Below are 18,283 nucleotides of genomic sequence, written 5' to 3' on the forward strand. Positions count from 1 at the left end.
TCCGTTTCATTTACAGTACTTTTATTTTGAAAGCAACCCACAAATTCCATTATTGTGCCTAAACCTTATTGTGGCTATCGTCACAACACATAACCCGGTCCAGTCGAGCTTCATGAAGCTAGCTGGCTGCTTATAACCTTAGCTTTTGGCAACAGGGTTTAGTAGCTGGCTAGCTATTTATTTTCAAGAACTGGTTCAATTTCAATAGGCGAACAAGTGGTTACCTAGCTAATACTTACAAGGATTCCTAAATCATTGTCAACAATAATGAAAATAACTGCAGTTTCTACTGGTCATTGTTTTCAGGCTGGTTGTATTTGTGCTAGCTAGGTACCAAGCTAAATCTAGCTACCCAGGTACCAAGCTAAATCTAGCTACTCAACATTCTACAATTAAACTGTGTTATTTGACACGCAAATCTTTTTGACACGCAAAGACCCAAACGGCGTTCCATAAAAAGATACGTCAAATAACACTATTTGACATGTTAAATAAGCTTTTAATTTTATTGACGTATATTTTTGACACGCAAAGACCAAACAGCGTTCCATAGGAAAGTCGGAACTCTATGCCGAGTTCAAAGCAATTTCGAGCTTTGGAACTCGGTTTCCGACTTCAGTTGTTCACGACAACTGGGAACTCGGACGAAAAACGAGCTCGGAATTCCAAGTCGGGAACTCAGGCCTTTTTCTAGAGCGCGGTTTTTTCGACCTTAAGATCACTGACGTCATGATTTGACCTAGTTTCTTTCCCCGAGTTCTCAGTTGTCTTGAACCCATCAATAGAAAGAGGCTCGATTTCCCGAGTTGGAATTCCGAGTTGGATGACCGCTCAAATCGATTTATTTTTGTTTTCAGTTGTTTGAACGCATTGAAGTCAGCGATTTCTCAGTTCCCAGTTGTTTTGGAACGCGGCAATTATACCCAAAGATGGTGGTACGAAGAACGTCAACAGTGACGTAAATGGTCCTAAAACTAGGGGTAGAAAAAGCGCCTATTTGGATTGATGTCAGTGCATAACTTTGAGTTTATTTTTAGAGGTCTTTAAATTATTCTGTATGTTAAAAAAAATATTGGTGTTGGCGATTCCTAACTGGATCCATATTTGTTCGAAACAATGGTGATAATTTCCAAGTTATGTGTCAGTCCAATCCAGGCTTATGTTTAGGCAGCATTATTTCAGGCCCGAGTGTTTTGGCGTCGTTCAATCATGGCGGAATGGAAGGTCTATTGAACTGAGGTGGATCCTCAGTAAATAAAAACATGTATCTGTCATGTTTTGGCGGGTGCAACTGACTTTGGATTTATATGTAGCGAATCGCTTCATCCTGTAAATCAGGACTGTAATAACGACGTTGTGCTTGTCTCAACGCTACATGGTAAGTTGGAAGACGGGAAGTTCACTCCGAGTTAGCCGAATAACTTCGGTAACGAATCTAGCTAGCTTACTTGCAAAACATTTCTGGGGGATGCTTGGACAATTTTAAATCCTTGATAACAACAGTTATGCAAACACAGTTTAACAAGATATTATACGAATATACACTGAGTTACACCCCCCCCCCCCCCCCCCCCCTTTGTCCTCAGAACACCCTCAGTTATTCAGTGAATGGACTATACAAGGTTTCGAAAGCGTTCCACAGGGATGCTGGCCCATGTTTACTCCAATGTTTCCCACAGTTGTGACAAGTTGGCTGGATGTCCTTTGGGTGGTGGACCATTCTTGTTACACACGGGAGATAGTTGAGTGTGAAACCCAGCGGCGTTTCAGTTCTTGACACACTCGAACCATTGCGCATGGCGTCTACAACCATACCCCGTTCAAAGGCACTTAAATATTTTGTCTTGCCCATTCACCCTTTGAATGACAAACATACACAATCCATGTTTCAAGTCTTAAAAATCCTTTAACCTGTAACTTTTCCTTCTTCTGCACTGATTGAAGTGGATTTAATAAGTGACATCAGTAAGGGATCATAGACTGACCAGGTGAAAACTGTCATGGAAAGAGCAGGTGTTACTCATATTTTGTACACAGTGTTTATTTGCTGTAATGTTTAAAGTTGGTAAGTTATATATGGCACCCTTTAGCTTCGGACCGCAACTTTGATCTAGACTAGGTAGATAGCTACAGTCGTAACGGGATATGCGAGTCTCCATATTGCAATTACAGCTTCGCTAGTGTAAAGTTTAGCAAGGAATGTTTCAACTAATCTATTCTTGCCAATATTTCTTAAGTTCTTGATTTGGAAGAAAAGTGTATTTTATAAATGTCTGTCCAGTTGCATGTGGTTCTAAAAAAAACTGAGAAATGCAGAAAGATTTTAAATCCAAGTGAGGAATGACTCATGCATGTGTGTAGGTCTTTGTTTTGGTTGCACTGTGACATGCTGTCACTTCTACATGTGGCCGTGTTGAGAAATGCGAGATGTCTGGCAGCCAAAATGAAGAGGGAACTCCTGTCAGTGCAAAAGGTGGATTTAATATCTGTCTATATTATTATTGTTTCTTTTTTTAGAGCCACCTGCAACTGGACACCGACCTTTATGGTAACATTTTCTTCAGACTCGAGATACGACAAAAGCGTTGCCAAGTAAGTTTCAAGTTAATGTCACATGCACAAGTACAGTGAAATGCCTTCCTTGCAAACTCAAAACCCAACAATGCAATAATCAATAACAATGCATTACTAGAAAAAAAGTCTATCTCCTTATTGCAGCCAAACAGCAGCCTATGTACAACCTTACATTTTTCACTTCCATTCTTTGTGTCCCTTGACAAAACAAAGTAATGACGGGCTTCTCCTTCTTCATTAACAAACACCGGCCCCCTTGGCAGAGGTCACTTAAAATGATACTTTTATCAAAAACTATGGATTTTAGCACCCAAAGAAAAGCTTGCAGTTACACATGACAAACCATAGGTACAAGGAAAGCATGAAATAATGGACATCGACTGGTAGACTCGATGTAGTCAGTGGTATACTCCACTGACACTCATCGCAACTAAACTCTGTTGGAAGGAGTTGAGTTTACTAAGCTAAGATCCTAAACCCAATATTCTGTTGATCCTATTTGTGGTCTGAAGCTAGGCACCCGTAAGCTAGACCCGTAGGCAAAGTTAAACCATAAATCTATGCACAATGACTACTTTTAAAAATTTCCACAGAATTTTACAAAAACACTTTTACTTGAATAACAGATGTAAAGTTTGACGGTTGGTGCCGTCATTCTGTTACCAAACTTTGCATCTGCACTGTTATTTAAGTAAATGTGTTTTGTAAAATGTTCAATGGAAATTGTTAAAAGTCGTCCTTGTGCATAGATTTCTGGTTTAACTTTGCCTACGGGTCTAGCTTACGGGTGCCTAGCTTCGGACCACAAATAGGATCGAAGGACATTGTGTTTAGGATCTCTTAGCTTAGTAAACTCAACTCCTTCCAACAGAGTTTAGTTGCGATGAGTGTCAGTGGAGTGTACCACTGACTACATCGAGTCTACCAGGTTGTATGGTTTGTTTAACTTTGCAATCATTGTTTTTTGTTTGGCATACATTTTAAAGGGGAAAATCAGAAGCTTAGCATCATTCTGTTACTGTGTAATTGCCCCTAGGCTACTGAAAGAGCTAGCCAACTAGCTATGTCATTGATGTCTAGATGGTAACATTATAGCTAACCCTGATTTTTGGATTATTTAAACCTCTTACTGAAAGCATGGTCAGCAGGTTCCAACTCAGGGAATAAGCGTACTCATAACAGACCTTAGGTTAGTTGGCTTGTTTCAATCTAGTTTCGGACAGCAACTAGGATCTTGACGGGACATTCTGTGCCCAATATCCTGTCAAGATGCTAGTTGCAGTCCGAAGCTAGTATCAAGCCTGATTTGGAAGCCGCTGGCCGTGCTTGTTTATAGTAACATCCAGAATTGAAGGAACTCATTCATATTTCAAATGAAGGATTTGTATTGTATGGATAATCTGGAACACATTTTTATTGTAACTCTGGACAAGCACACCTAATTCAACTTGTCAACTAATCGTCAAGCCCTGAATGAGATGGGGTTTCCAGGGCTGCAACAAACATGTGTACTGTTTGGGATACTTGAGGACGAGGGTTGGGCAACACTGATCTAGAAGATGACATATGTGCCATGTCCTCTCCTCCTCTGCTCACTCTAAATGTAGTTGATGATTCAGCAGGTGAAACCGCATCTGACCGGCACCATGCCTGTGGTGTGGCCCACCCTCCTTGACCTGGGCAGGGATGAGTGTAAGAGAATCCTCCGTAAACTTGGTAAGACCCTTTCAACTTCCTCTCTGGCTTGCCTCATGCGTTAAGTGACTTGTCACTTTCAAAGGACCCAAAATGTTTCTGATGTTTCAGAGTGAAAGCAAAGTTGTTTTTAATGATAGCCTGTATTGCTTCAACAGAGCTGGAGGCGTACGCCGGAGTAATCAGTGCTTTGCGAGCCCAAGGCGACCTCACCAAGGACAAGAAGGACCTCCTTGGAGAACTCACTAGAGTCCTCAGGTAAACCTGCAAAGTCACTGTATTTTTTTTTTCTCCATTGCTAGAGGAACCTACGAAATTTAGGTCCCTTTGTAAATACAAACTTTGCCTGTGACTTAATTGCTCATTCTTACTTAGCTAATTGTATGGTTGTCTCCCACAGCATTTCAACAGAGCGTCATCGTGCCGAGGTCCGTAGGGCCGTCAATGATGAGCGCCTTACCACCATTGCCTATCAGTAAGTCATGTTACCCCCCCAAGATGATCAATACTAAAACTACATACACATTATGACTTACTACCAAATACTAGTACACTCATCAGTCCATCAATTTACCATGACAATTCTCATTTGTCACAGCATGTCGGGTCCCAACAGCTCCTCGGAGTGGTCAATCGAGGGACGTCGGCTGGTCCCCTTGATGCCCAGACTGGTCCCCCAGACGGCATTCACCGTGACTGCCAACGCAGTGGCCAGTGCCACAGCCAATCAGAATGCTTCTCTCTTGCTGCCTGCGGAAACAGGAAATAAAGAAGGTAAGATCACCAACAGCTCAAGGTGGAAATTGCCCTTAACCACAGATTTAGGATCAGATTACTTTACTCCTAATCATAACCGGAGGGATTTTGGAGATGAAAAAATATACCTGCAGGATCAAAGGAAGGGGGAGGAAGACTATAAATGATGAATGACTTATCTCTCCTTATAGTGTATTTTTATATGAAGTATGGTTGTTATTTGTTTGCAGTGGTTGTTTGCTACTCCTACACAAGCACCACGTCCACCCCCACCAGTGCCACGGCGCCCAGCGGCAGTGCAACAGCCACGGTGAAATCCCCCCGTCCGGCCAGCCCTGCCTCCAACGTGGTGGTGCTGCCCAGCGGGAGCACTGTCTATGTGAAAAGTGAGTGTCAGAACAGAGATTCCATGTTTGTTTATTCCTTTACTTTGGAAAGAAAAATAACTGTTTAAGAGCGTTGCATTGGTTAAGGGATCTCCGGTGTAACACTCCTTAAACAGAACCTGCAAATCGGAACAATGCAAAACCATTTAATGTATCAATGAATTTTTTTGTCTCAAATTCCATTTGTCTCTGTCTGTATGTTTTAGTTTTTCTCTCCCTCTGTCAAACTCTCACTCCCAGGCGTTAGCTGCTCTGACGAGGACGAGAAGCCACGCAAGCGGAGGCGGACCAACTCCTCAAGCTCCTCCCCCGTGGTGCTGAAGGAGCTGGCCAAGGTTGCCCCTCCCTTGTCCAAGACCATCACCGTGCCAGTAAGCGGCAGCCCCAAGATGAGCAACATCATGCAGAGCATCGCCAACTCGCTGCCACCGCACATGTCCCCCGTCAAGATCACCTTCACCAAGCCCACCACCCAGACCACCAACACCACCACGCAGAAGGTGAGCAGGAGAGAACTGTCCGTAATTCATAAAAAAGACTCTTGTTCTATAGTCAGAGTCAATATAGCTAGGTGTAAGACAAATACTATAGGAATGGTTGAATATGTTTGTATGATTGTAATTTTTGCATAATGTCTGCAAACTTGATGTGCAAGTGATTTTGTACACACACTGAACAGAAATATATATAAAGCAACAATTTCAACGATTTTACTGAGTTACCGTTCATATAAGGAAATCAGTCAATTGAAAGAAATTCATTAGGCCCTATGTATTTCAATTGACTGGGCTGGGGCCCCACAAAATGGCTTTATTACAGACAGAAATACTTCTCAGCACCCCCCCAGACAATCCCATCTTTTATTTCAGCCAACACTTTACATGATGCGTTACTATTTTTGTTTAGTATATGAACTTGATTGTACGTGGCTGTATAACTTACTGTATAATGTCTGATTTGTCAGGTAATCATTGTGACGACCTCTCCAAGCTCCAACTTCGTTCCCAACATCCTGTCCAAGTCTCATTCCCACAACTACGCGGCGGCCATGTCAAAGCTGGTTTCCACCTCCATGCTGACCTCGGCCAGCCAGAAACAGACGGTGTTCATCCCGGCCAGCTCAAGTCCCTCCTTGGCCCCCAACACTGTCGCTGTGACCACCGTGGTCTCCTCCAGCCCGTCTGTGCTCATGTCGACCATAGCGCAGAGTAGGTTTGAGTGTCCCGTAAAATCACATTTTACTAGTCACATACACATTTAGCAGATGTTATTGCGGGTGCAGAGAAATGCTTGTTCTCCAACAGTGCAGTAGTATCTGAGTGCCTTAGTATCTAAAAACGATTCACAACAATAAATCTAAAAGTAAAAGAATGGAATATATACAGTTGAATTCGGAAGTTTACATACACTTAGGTTGGAGTCATTAAAACTCGTTTTTCAACCACTCTACAAATTTCTTGTTAACAAACTATAGTTTTGGCAAGTCGGTTAGGATATCTACTTTGTGCATGACACAAGTAATTTTTCCAACTATTGTTAACAGATTATTTAACTTATAATTCACTGTATCACAATTCCAGTGGGTCAGAAGTTTACATACACTAAGTTGACTGTGCCTTTTAAACAGTTTGGAAAATTCGAGAAAATGATGTCATGGCTTTAGAAGCTTCTGATAGGCTAATTGACATTTGAGTCAATTGGAGGTGTACCTGTGGATGTATTTCAAGGCCTACCTTCACTCAGTGCCTCTTTGCTTGACATCATGGGAAATCAGCCAAGACCTCAGAAAAAAAATTGTAGACCTCCAAGTCTGGTTCATCCTTGGCAGCAATTTCCAAACGCCTGAAGGTACCACGTTCATCTGTACAAACAACAGTACGCAAGTATAAACACCATGGGACCACACAGCCGTCATAACGGTCAGGAAGGAGACGCGTTCTGTCTTCTAGAGATGAACGTACTTTGTTGCGAAAAGTGCAAATCAATCCCAGAACAACAGCAAAGGACCTTGTGAAGATGCTGGAGGAAACAGGTACAAAAGTATCTATATCCACAGTAAAACAAGTCCTATATCGACATAACCTGAAAGGCTGCTCAGCAAGGAAGAAACCACTGCTCCACCCCCGCCATAAAAAAAGCCAGACTACGGTTTGCAACTGCACATGGGGACAAAGATTGTACTTTTTGGAGAAATGTCCTCTGCTCTGATGAAACAAAAATATAACTGTTTGGCCATAATGACCATCCTTATGTTTGGAGGAAAAATGGGGAGGCTTGTAAGCCGAAGAACCTTATCCCAACCGTGAAGCACGGGGGTGGCAGCATCATGTTGTAGGGGTGCTTTGCTGCAGGAGGGATTGATGCACTTCACAAAATGGATGGCATCGTGAGGTGGGAAAATTATGTGGATATATTGAAGCAACATCTCAAGACATCAGTCAGGAAGTTAAAGCTTGGTTGCAAATGGGTCTTCCAAATGGACAATGACCCCAAACGTACTTCCGAAGTTGTAGCATAATGGCTTAAGGACAACAAAGTCAATGTATTGGAGTGGCCATCACAAAGCCCTGACCTTCATTTTGTAGAAAATCTGTGGGTAGAACTGAAAAAGCGTGTGTGAGCAAGGAAGCCTATAAACTCAGTTACACCAGCTCTGTCAGGAGGAATGGGCCAAAATTCACCCAACTTATTGTGGAAGGCTACCCGAGATGTTTGACCCAAGTTAAACAATGTATAGGCAATGATACACTCATTTGGTATGTACACTTCTTACCCACTGGGAATGTGATGAAAGAAATAAAAGCTGAAATCACTCTCTACTACTATTCTGACATTTCACAATCTTAAAATAAAGTGGTGATCCTGACTGACCTAAGACAGGGAATTTTTACTAGGATTTAATGTCAGGAATTGTGAAACTGAGTTTAAATGTATTTGGCTATGTAAACTTCAACTATATATATGTATTTGATCAAGCAAATACAGTAAATATGAGTTGAGTAAAGCAGTATGTAAACATTATTAACGTGGCCAGTAATTGTATGTATATTTTAATTTAACCTTCATTAAACTAGGCAAGTCAGTTAAGAACAAATTCTTATTTACAATACCCCGGCCAAACCCTAACCCGTATGACGCTGGGCCAATTGTGCACCGCCCTATGGGACTCCCAATCACGGCCGGTTGTGATACAGCCTGGAATCGAATTGGGGTCTTTATTGACTCCTCTAGCAATAAGATGCAGTGCCTTAGACCGCTGCGCCACTCGGCAGCAGCCTCTAAGGTGCAGAGTTGCTTAACTGGGTGGAAGCTGGCTAGTGATGGCTATCTAACCATCTGATAGCCTTAAGATAGAAGCTGTTTTTCAGTCTCTCGGTCCCAGCTTTGATGCACCTGTACTGACCTCGCCTTCTGGATGATAGCGGGGTGAACAGGCTGTGGCTCGGGTGGTTGATGCCCTTGACATCGGATGCTGTAGGTGTCCTGGTGGGCAGGTGGTTTAGCCCCGGTGATGCGTTGGGCAGACCGAACCACCCTCTGGATAGCTCTGTAGTTGCATGCGGTGCAGTTGCCGCTCTCAGTTGTGAATCTGTAAAAGTTTGAGGGTTTTATGGGTCAAGCCAAAATAAATATATATATATATATATATATATATATATATATATATATATATATATATATATATATATATATATATATATATATATATATATATATATATATATATATATATATAATATATATATATATATATATATATATATATATATATATATATATATATATATATATATATATATATATTTATATATATATATATAAATATATATATTTATATTATATATTTATATTATATATATATTTATATATATATTATATATATATATATATATATATAATATATATATATTATATATACACACACACACAAAGACACGATGTCTACCGGTATAATGTCCATTGCTCATGTTTCCTGGACCAAGCAATTCTCTTCTTCTTGTTGGTGTCCTTTAGTAGGGGTTTATTTGCAGCAATTTGACCATGAAGGCCTGATTCATGCAGTCTCCTCTGAACAGTTGATGTTGAGATGTTTTTTACTTGCAATCTTTGAATCATTTATTTGGGCTGCAATTTCTGAGGCTGGTAACTCTAATGAACTTAGCCTCTGCATCAGACGTAACTCTGGGTCTTGCTTTCCTTTGGCGGTCCTCATGAGAGCCAGTTTCATCATAGTGCTTGATGGTTTTTGCGACTGCACTTGAAGAAACTTTCTGAATTGACTGACCTTCATGTCTTAAAGTAATGATGGATTGTCGTTTCTTTTTGCATATTTTAGCTGTTCTTGACATAATATGGACTTGGTCTTTTATCAAATAGGGCTATCTTCTGTATACCACCCCTACCTTGTCACAACACAACTGATTGGCTCAAACACATTAAGAAGGAAAGAAATTCCACAAATGAACTTTTAACAGGCACACCGGTTAATTGAAATGCTTTCCAGGTGACTACCTCATGAAGCTGGTTGAGAGAATGCCAAGTGCATGCAAAGCTGTCCTCAAGGCAAAGGGTGGCTACTTTGAAGAATCTCAAATATAAAATATATTTTGATTTTTACACTTTTGGTTACTACATGATTCCATGTGTGTTATTTAATAGCTTGGATGTCTTTACTATTATTCTACAATGTAGAAAATTGTAAAAATAATGAAAAACCCTGGAATGAGTAGGTGTGTCCAAACTTTGGACTGGTGCTCATTGGACATCTAATTCCAAAATCATGGGCATTAATATGGAATTGGTCCCCCCTTTGCTGCCGTAACAGCCTCCACTCTTGTCATGCTGAAACAGGAGAGGGCCTTCCCCAAACTGTTGCCACAAAGTTGAAGCACAGAATTGTCTAGAATGTCATTGTATGCTGTAGCGTTAAGATTTCCTTCCACTGGAACTAAGGGGCCTAGCCTGAACCATGACAAACAGCCCCAGACCATTATTCCTCTTCCACCAAACTTTACAGTTGGCAGTAAGCATTGAGGTAGGTGGTGTTCTCCTGGCATCAGCCAAACCCAGATTTGTCTGTCTGACTGCCAGACAGTGAAGCGTAATTCATTACTTCAGAGAACACGTATCCGCTGCTCCAGAGTCCAATGGCAGCGAGCTTTACACCACTCCATCCGATGCTTTGCATTGCGCATGGTGATCTTAGGCTTGTGTGCGGCTGCTCGGCCACGTAAACCCATTTCATGAAGCTCCTGACGAACAGTTCTTGTGCTGACTTTGCTTCCAGAGGCAGTTTGGAACTCAGTAGTGAGTGTTGCAACCGAGGACAGACTATTTCGACGTGCTTCAGCACTCGGCGGTCCCGTTCTATGAGCTTGTGTGGCCTACCACTTCGCAGCTGAGCCGTTGTTGCTCCTAGACATTTCCACTTACTACACTTACAGTTGACCGGGGCAGCTCTAGCACGGCAGAAATGTAACAAACTGAATTGTTGAAAAGGTGGCATTCTATGACTTTGCCACGTTGAAAGTTGCTGAGCTCTTCAGTAAAGGTATTCTACTGCCAATGTTTGTCTATGGAGATTGCATGACTGTGCTCGATTTTTATACACCTGTCAGCAACAGTGTGTGGCTGAAATAGCCAATTCCACAAATTTGAGGTGTCCACATACTTTTGTATCTATCTTTTAAGTACACATTTTAAACTGGAATTGTGCATCTCTGATTGGGACCCTATTTCCTTTCCTCTCCCTGTGCCAGGTGGCTCATCGGCAGGGGTGAAGGTGGCCTCTGCCAGGCTCCCCTCTCCTAAGACCATGGTGGGCTCTCCCACCCAGATTCTGTCCCAGTTCCCCAAGCAGCACCCGCAGTCCCCCAAGCAGCTGCAGCAGGGCTCCCCCATGGGGGCTGGCACCATGGGCCAGGCCTCCAACATTCCATCCAGCTCCAAGCCCATCATCCAGATCAAGCAGGAGTCGGGTGAGTACAGGGCGTAAACCCCAAACCCACTGGTGTTAGTACTCTACACTGAGTTTCCCATTTTCTTTTTAATGAGTGTGCAATGTTTCATTTTCTGGACCTTCTCGCCTGAACTTTAAGTGTACAGAAAATCTGGGGAGAGGACAAATATGTGACCTATGTAATTACTTATTTGTCTAATTGTTCCTATAGGTGTGAAAATCATCACCCAGCAGATGCAGCCCAGTAAGATCCTGCCCAAGCCCTCCTCTGCAGGCATGCCCAGCAGCAGCTCCTCCCCCATCATGGTCGTCAGTAGCAACGGGGCCATCATGACCACCAAGCTGGTGTCCCAGCCCACAGGTGTAATTTCTCATAGAAAACTCCCTAAACAGACAGAACTCTCGTCCAAGCATGTATATAATACTCAATTGTTAATTGTTTAGGCGTTGTTCTGTGTGCTTTTACCTTTATTCTATCTTTAAATATTGATGTGGTGAAAGAAAACTGTGCTAAGCAAGGCCCTTTTTAAATTGAGGAAAAACATTGTTTTTGTTCAGGCACCCAGGCCACTTACTCAAGGCCCGCCATGAGCTCCACTATTGGAGCCAGGATGGCGACGTCTGCCAGTGGTGCCACCTATGTCAAGACCACCAGTGGCAGTATCATCACGGTGGTCCCGAAGTCTCTAGCCACACTGGGCGGCAAGATCATCAGCAGCAACATTGTGTCTGGTGAGACTGGTATTATTATTTTTATACAGTTTAGGGGTGTGAACATTTAAACATAAAAAAAAAAATGTCATCTTTAACTTGAAGAAAAAATCCTAACTGAAAAACATATCAAATTCTATTCACAGTGCAGTTATCACAAAACGATCATAAAACGGGTCCCGATCAACATCATAGGAAAATAAGTTTAATTAACAAATACTTAACCCAACAAAGCTGTAACTTTAGGAGGAGAATATATATTTTTTGCTACTTCATTAACCGGAGCTGTAATGTACGAGGGAGAGAAGCAGCAGAGTTACTGGTGTGAGTAACGAGGGGTGCAGGGAGGGGCAACTAAGCCGACTCGTGCTGGTAGACTAACGTATTGCTAGTTAGTTATCATCTCATCTGATTACATAGTGTCTGTCTTGACTGTATCAAACCAAGATAAGTTAGCTAGCTAGCACTAGTTAGGCTAATTAAGACTACGTAACTGTGCACTTTCTCACCTTCCTACAGTAAATAAAAACTCCAAACTCCATATTAAAGGGGAATATAGGCAAATTTTGAAAATGTGTTTGTTCCTAAGTCCAACAACAAGTCAGAGGGGTCGTCTGTCAAAGTGTGCACCCCTCTCAGGGAGAGCGAGGTAGAGCGAGAGCTATGTCACATGGTTATACTGCAGCACTAGATAGAACTTATATAAACGTTCTGTCAGAGAGATAGGGCTGTCCCCATGTCGATAGGTTGTTGATCGACTGAGATTTCTTTAGTCGAGCAGTAGCAAAACCTTTTTTTATAAAAAATGTCATGGTGCGCAAGATACCTGTCTGATTCACGCTTGTCTGAGTGGACTGATCCATTGTGGAGGCCGTTGGGATCGCACAGTCCATTAGTTGACCGAGATTTCTTTAATTGAGCAGTGAAAAATATACAGTACCAGTCAAAGGTTTGGGCACCTACTCATTCCAGGGTTTTTATGGAATCATGTAGTAACCAAAAAATTGTTTAATAAAAATAGATTTTATATTTGAGATTCTTCAAAGTAGCCACCCTTTGCCTTGATGACAGCTTTGCACACTCTTGGCATTCTCTCAACCAACTTCATGAGGGAGTCACCTGTAATGCATTTCAATTAACAGGTGTGCCTGTTAAAAGTTCATTTGTGGAATTTCTTTCCTTCTTAAAACCTCTTACATCTAGACGTTCCGCTAGCGGAACACCTGCTCCAATATCCAATGATGGGCGTGGCGCGAAATACAAATTCCTCAAAAATCCCAAAACTTCCATTTTTCAAACATATGACTATTTTACACCATTTTAAAGACAAGACTCTCCTTTATCTAACCATACTGTCCGATTTCAAAAAGGCTTTACAGCGAAAGCAAAACATTAGATTGTCAGCAGAGTACCCAGCCAGAAACATTAGATTATGTCAGCAGAGTACCCAGCCAGAAATAATCAGACACCCATTTTTCAAGCTAGCATATAATGTCACAAGAAACAAAACCACAGCTAAATGCAGCACTAACCTTTGATGATCTTCATCAGATGACAACCCTAGGACATTATGTTATACATGCATGCTTTGTTCAATCAAGTTCATATTTATATCAAAAAACAGCTTTTTACATTAGCATGTGATGTTCAGAACTAGCATACCCACCGAAAACTTCCTGTGAATTTACTAAATGACTCATGATAAATGTTGACAAAATATATAACAATTATTTTAAGAATTATAGATACAGAACTCCTTTATGCAAACGCTATGTCATATTTTAAAATAGTTTTTCGGCGAAAGCACATTTTGCAATAGTCTGAGTACATAGCTCGGCCATCACAGGCTAGCTAATTTGACACCCACCAAGTTTGGGGCTCACTAAACTCAGAATTACTATTAGAAAAAGTGGATTACCTTTGCTGTTCTTCGTCAGAATGCACTCCCAGGACTTCTACTTCAACAACAAATTATGTTTTGGTTCCAAATAATCCATAGTTATTATCCAAATACCTCCGTTTTGTTCGTGCGTTCAGGTCACTATCCGAAGGTAACGCGCGAGCGCATTTCGTGACAAAAAATGTCAAAATATTCCATTACCGTACTTAGAAGCATGTCAAACTCTGTTAAATAGCATAAAAATTGATTTTATTCTTGTAAAATAGCGATAATATTCCAGCCGGGCAACGTTGTATTCATTCAAAGGCTGAAAGAAAAAAATGGAGAACTCTCGTGAAGGCGCATCTCAGTCTCACTGTCCCCAGGCTGACCACTTACAAACTCTGCTGCTGTACTTTGCCCAGAGACAGCAGACACCCCATTCCACTTTCTGACGGCTTTAGAGAGCCAATGGAAGCCTTAGAAAGTGTCACGTTACAGCAGAGATCCTGTATTTTCGATAGAGATGCAACAGAAGGACAACAAATTGTCAGACAGGGCACTTCCTGTTTGGAATCTTCTCAGGTTTTGGCCTGCCATATGAGTTCTGTTATACTCACAGACACCATTCAAACAGTTTTAGAAACTTTAGAGTGTTTTCTATCCAAATCTAGTAATTATATGCATATTCTCGTTTCTGGGCAAGAGTAGTAACCAGTTTAAATTGGGTTCGTTTTTTATCCGACCGTGAAAATACTGCCCTCTAGCCCCAATAGGTTAATAACCTACTGATTCTGCAAGGACCAAGCCTCATGCAATGACATGTCAAGTAAAAGGTTTCACAAATTCCGCTGTGTTTAATCTTTTCAATGCTTTAATAAAGGCTTTACACTTTTTCTCATTAAAACAGCCTCTCTGGTATTATTTAGTGTTTGCATTGTTCCAAACGGTCAGAAAAACTATAATTTAATCTACGCAGCACCTGTTTGGCACACATAATATGCACGCAGTGCTTGCTCCTTATCTTCTTTTTCTTGATCTCCAGTATTTCCCACAACTTGGCAAATTTATTCCACACATCTTACTTTCCCTTCACCTCTTGAGCAACCAGTAAACATTCCCCATTTTGAGTTTTTGTCACATCCTTTGCATCCATTTTGCTGTCATGTGTTACGGTGTTCAGAGTTTGTTATAACCAATTTATTGATGTGATATGATGCTATAGGTAAGGACATATTGTGCCCTATTCAGACAGGATTCATTTTACTGGGGTAATGTAATTATGTGCACGAGCACAAAACACCACATCTGTAATTTTAGTCCTGTCCAAATATGCCATGTCAGTAATTTCTACATGGAAGGAGAGTAACAATTCCAGCCCGAATAACCTACTTTTTGGGGGCGAACTCCAATGTCCTCGGATAATACTAGTCCAGTGCAAATCGACATCCCTGTGTTTTAAGAGAAATGTCTGAGTTTGACAGGTGTTGCTCCGGTTTGTGCAAGAAAATAATAACTGATTCGATAAATTTAACTAAGTGCTGCGCATAAGCTATATATGAATACATGTAGGCCAATGAACTTTCACAGTGAATGCTTTTCTTTGTTTTTGTGCAAATTCATTTAATATTGCGAAATGCATTAGTAAAAAATATATTTCATGCAACCCTTTCTGTTAATAGATCGTAAAGCAGCGTACAACTAACCTAAACGTTTGGAAATTATATGTTTTTAACTTTCTCATCCATAGCCTTATAACGCACCTCAAGTGCAATTGCACTGTTTAGCTCACATCTGAAGGCTGGAGGGCATTGTAGTACATACTGTGGATTGCTAAAATATCCTAATGATTATGATCACACTTCATCAATTCAAATATTATGGCGTCACTATACCAAAGATGGTTTAGAAACTTGGGAACCAAGCTTGAGTTATCAGTGTGACCCTATCACCTGGACATGTTGAAATGCTGTATCCCGTGTGGCTCAGTTGGTAGAGCATGTCACTTGCAACGCCAGGGTTGTGGGTTTAATTACCACGGGGGACCAGTACTGGGGGAAAAGTATGAAAATGTATAGACTCACGTCTGCTAAATTACTAAAATGTAAATCTTCACGTTATAACTTCACTCTTCTGTCATAACTGCCAATTTATTGAAAAAAAAACAAAAAAACAATTTGAATTACAGGGGTCAGTTGTAAAAAACGGATCCTGTCAGAATTGTCCTCTGGAATAACGGACATTCTGGAGTAATAATTACATAACCAACGTTCTTTAGTAATATTAGTCCCATGCGAATATGTTTTGTCACGTGCATGCGATGCATACATGAGTCACGTAAAGAGAGAAAGGGTTAAAGGAATAGGGAATGTTTTTCCTAAACAAATGAGGGATTTCGGCAACAGAACTTTTCAGTCAGAAATGGCTCTAATTATGTTGCAGCTTCAGCAACACCTACAGCGCGATAAACACGGATGTTCTGTGGTGTTCGCTGCACCAGGGAGGCGAGAGAGAACGGGTGCTAGTCACATAGCAAGTGACTCTCTCTTTTTTTTAAAGAAATTATTTTAAGAAATGTACACAAAGCAGCAAGTCTGAGCCCAGCCTGGCATAATCAAATCAATTGCTGGTTGGACTCCCTCTAGTGATTTGTGTGTCAATTATTGAATCAAACGGTGTGCTTAAATTATCATACAAGCTCAGTGCATATCAACTCAGGAAAAAAAAGAAACGTCCTCTCACTAAACTGCGTTTATTTCAGCAAACTTGACATATGTTCATACAAATATTTACACAAGTTTCAACAACCTGAGACATAAACTGAACAAGTTCCACAGACATGTGACTAACAGAAATTAAATAATGCATCCCTGAACAAAGGGGAGGGGCCAAAATCAAAAGTAACAGTCTGGTGTGGCCACCAGCTGCATTAAGTACTGCAGTGCTTCTCCTCTTCATGGACTGCACCAGATTTGCCAGTTCTTGCTCTGAGATGATACCCCACTCTTCCACCAAGGCAAGTTCCCGGACATTTCTGGGGGGAATGGCCCTAGCCCTCACCCTCCGATCCAACAGCTCCAAGACGTGCTCAATGGGATTGAGATCCGGGCTCTTCGCTGGCCATGACAGAACACTGACATTCCTGTCTTGCAGAAGGAGCAGTATGGCTGGTGGCATTGTCATGCTGGAGGGTCATGTCAGGATGAGCCTGCAGGAAGGGTACCACATGAGGGAGGAAGATGTCTTCCCTGTAACGCACATCGTTGAGATTGCCTGCAATGACAACAAGCTCAGTCCGATGATGCTGTGACACACCGCCACAGACCATGACGGACCCTCCAGTTGACAGTGAGAGAACGTTTATTTTTTTGCTGAGTTTTTGACCCACCGCCTCGATTTGGTCTTATGTAGCAAAATTTGTAATCTTTTATTATTTATTTTTTATACATTGGATAAAAGTGGAGTGAGAAAATGGTATCATACACTGCAGTTGAGGAACAATGGGGAAAGTAATTCTGCTTTGAAAGTTGATAAACTTGTAATCTCATTTATGAGAAAATGGCCCTTGAATGGTTCATCTACTGGAGCGCTCTTTGTCTTCACCCATTCTGCATCGTTCACACCCTCTTAAGCCTTAGCCCCACCCATCTCTTTAAGGATTCACATGTGAGGCCATGTGCTAAACAGAGTGAGTAGTTTAGTAAACATCCAACGATTTCAAGACTGAAAGTGGACAAAGTAGTAGCCTACAATAAGGAAAAACTCCAGGTAAAAATACACTATCAGTCCTTTGCCTATATCCTAATCTGACTTTGGTGCAGGTAATGTTGTTGTTCACATTACCATCTCTGGTAAACACACTATCAAATAAAATCAAAGTTTATATGTCACATTCACAGGATACAGAAGGGTTATGTGAAGGAAATACTACAACCACCCCTCAACCACATCTAGTTTAGTGGATAGGTCACTATTTTCTAGACATGTAGATAGATGGCCGTAATCACCCCCAGACGCACCCTGCTAACTTGATGGGTCATGTAATCATTTGGCGAAGTTTATACATGTAGCTAGCTAACTAAACAATGAACTGGCATAATCCAAACTCATACTACTACCAATACAAACATTGTCATAGCTATTTTATGAATCTGCAGGTAGATAAAGCTTACAACTAGGTTAAATGTTAGCTAGCTAGCTAACATTAGGCTTTAACTAGCAAATGGGTTTCTGACTCAAATAATATTGCTACACAGATCATACACGTAACGTTAGCTAGCAAGCCAGCAAGCTAACGTTCACTAGCTAACAGTATGCTTTAAC

The 18,283-nt window shown here is 41.3% G+C and overlaps 1 protein-coding gene across 6 annotated transcripts in view; it reads left to right on the forward strand.

The window, feature by feature from the left end:
* Positions 1-267: 267 nt before the first annotated feature.
* LOC115148589 (BRCA2-interacting transcriptional repressor EMSY) overlaps positions 268-18,283 on the forward strand; it is a 41,068-nt gene continuing 23,052 nt past the window's right edge. The window contains exons 1-12 of one of the 6 annotated variants that reach the window (XM_029690614.1): positions 268-1,378; positions 2,518-2,592; positions 4,182-4,290; positions 4,428-4,527; positions 4,670-4,744; positions 4,868-5,043; positions 5,256-5,411; positions 5,652-5,911; positions 6,376-6,619; positions 11,171-11,389; positions 11,582-11,731; positions 11,929-12,102. In XM_029690614.1, the coding sequence (XP_029546474.1) occupies positions 1,376-1,378; positions 2,518-2,592; positions 4,182-4,290; positions 4,428-4,527; positions 4,670-4,744; positions 4,868-5,043; positions 5,256-5,411; positions 5,652-5,911; positions 6,376-6,619; positions 11,171-11,389; positions 11,582-11,731; positions 11,929-12,102 (1,741 nt within the window). In that variant the 5' untranslated portion in view covers positions 268-1,375. The remainder of the gene's footprint in view (positions 1,379-2,517; positions 2,593-4,181; positions 4,291-4,427; positions 4,528-4,669; positions 4,745-4,867; positions 5,044-5,255; positions 5,412-5,651; positions 5,912-6,375; positions 6,620-11,170; positions 11,390-11,581; positions 11,732-11,928; positions 12,103-18,283) is intronic. The other 5 variants (XM_029690615.1, XM_029690616.1, XM_029690617.1 and 2 more) reach the window with 5 other exon arrangements.

This window comes from Salmo trutta, chromosome 15 (genome assembly GCF_901001165.1).
Source record: "Salmo trutta chromosome 15, fSalTru1.1, whole genome shotgun sequence".
Lineage (NCBI taxonomy): Eukaryota > Metazoa > Chordata > Actinopteri > Salmoniformes > Salmonidae > Salmo > Salmo trutta.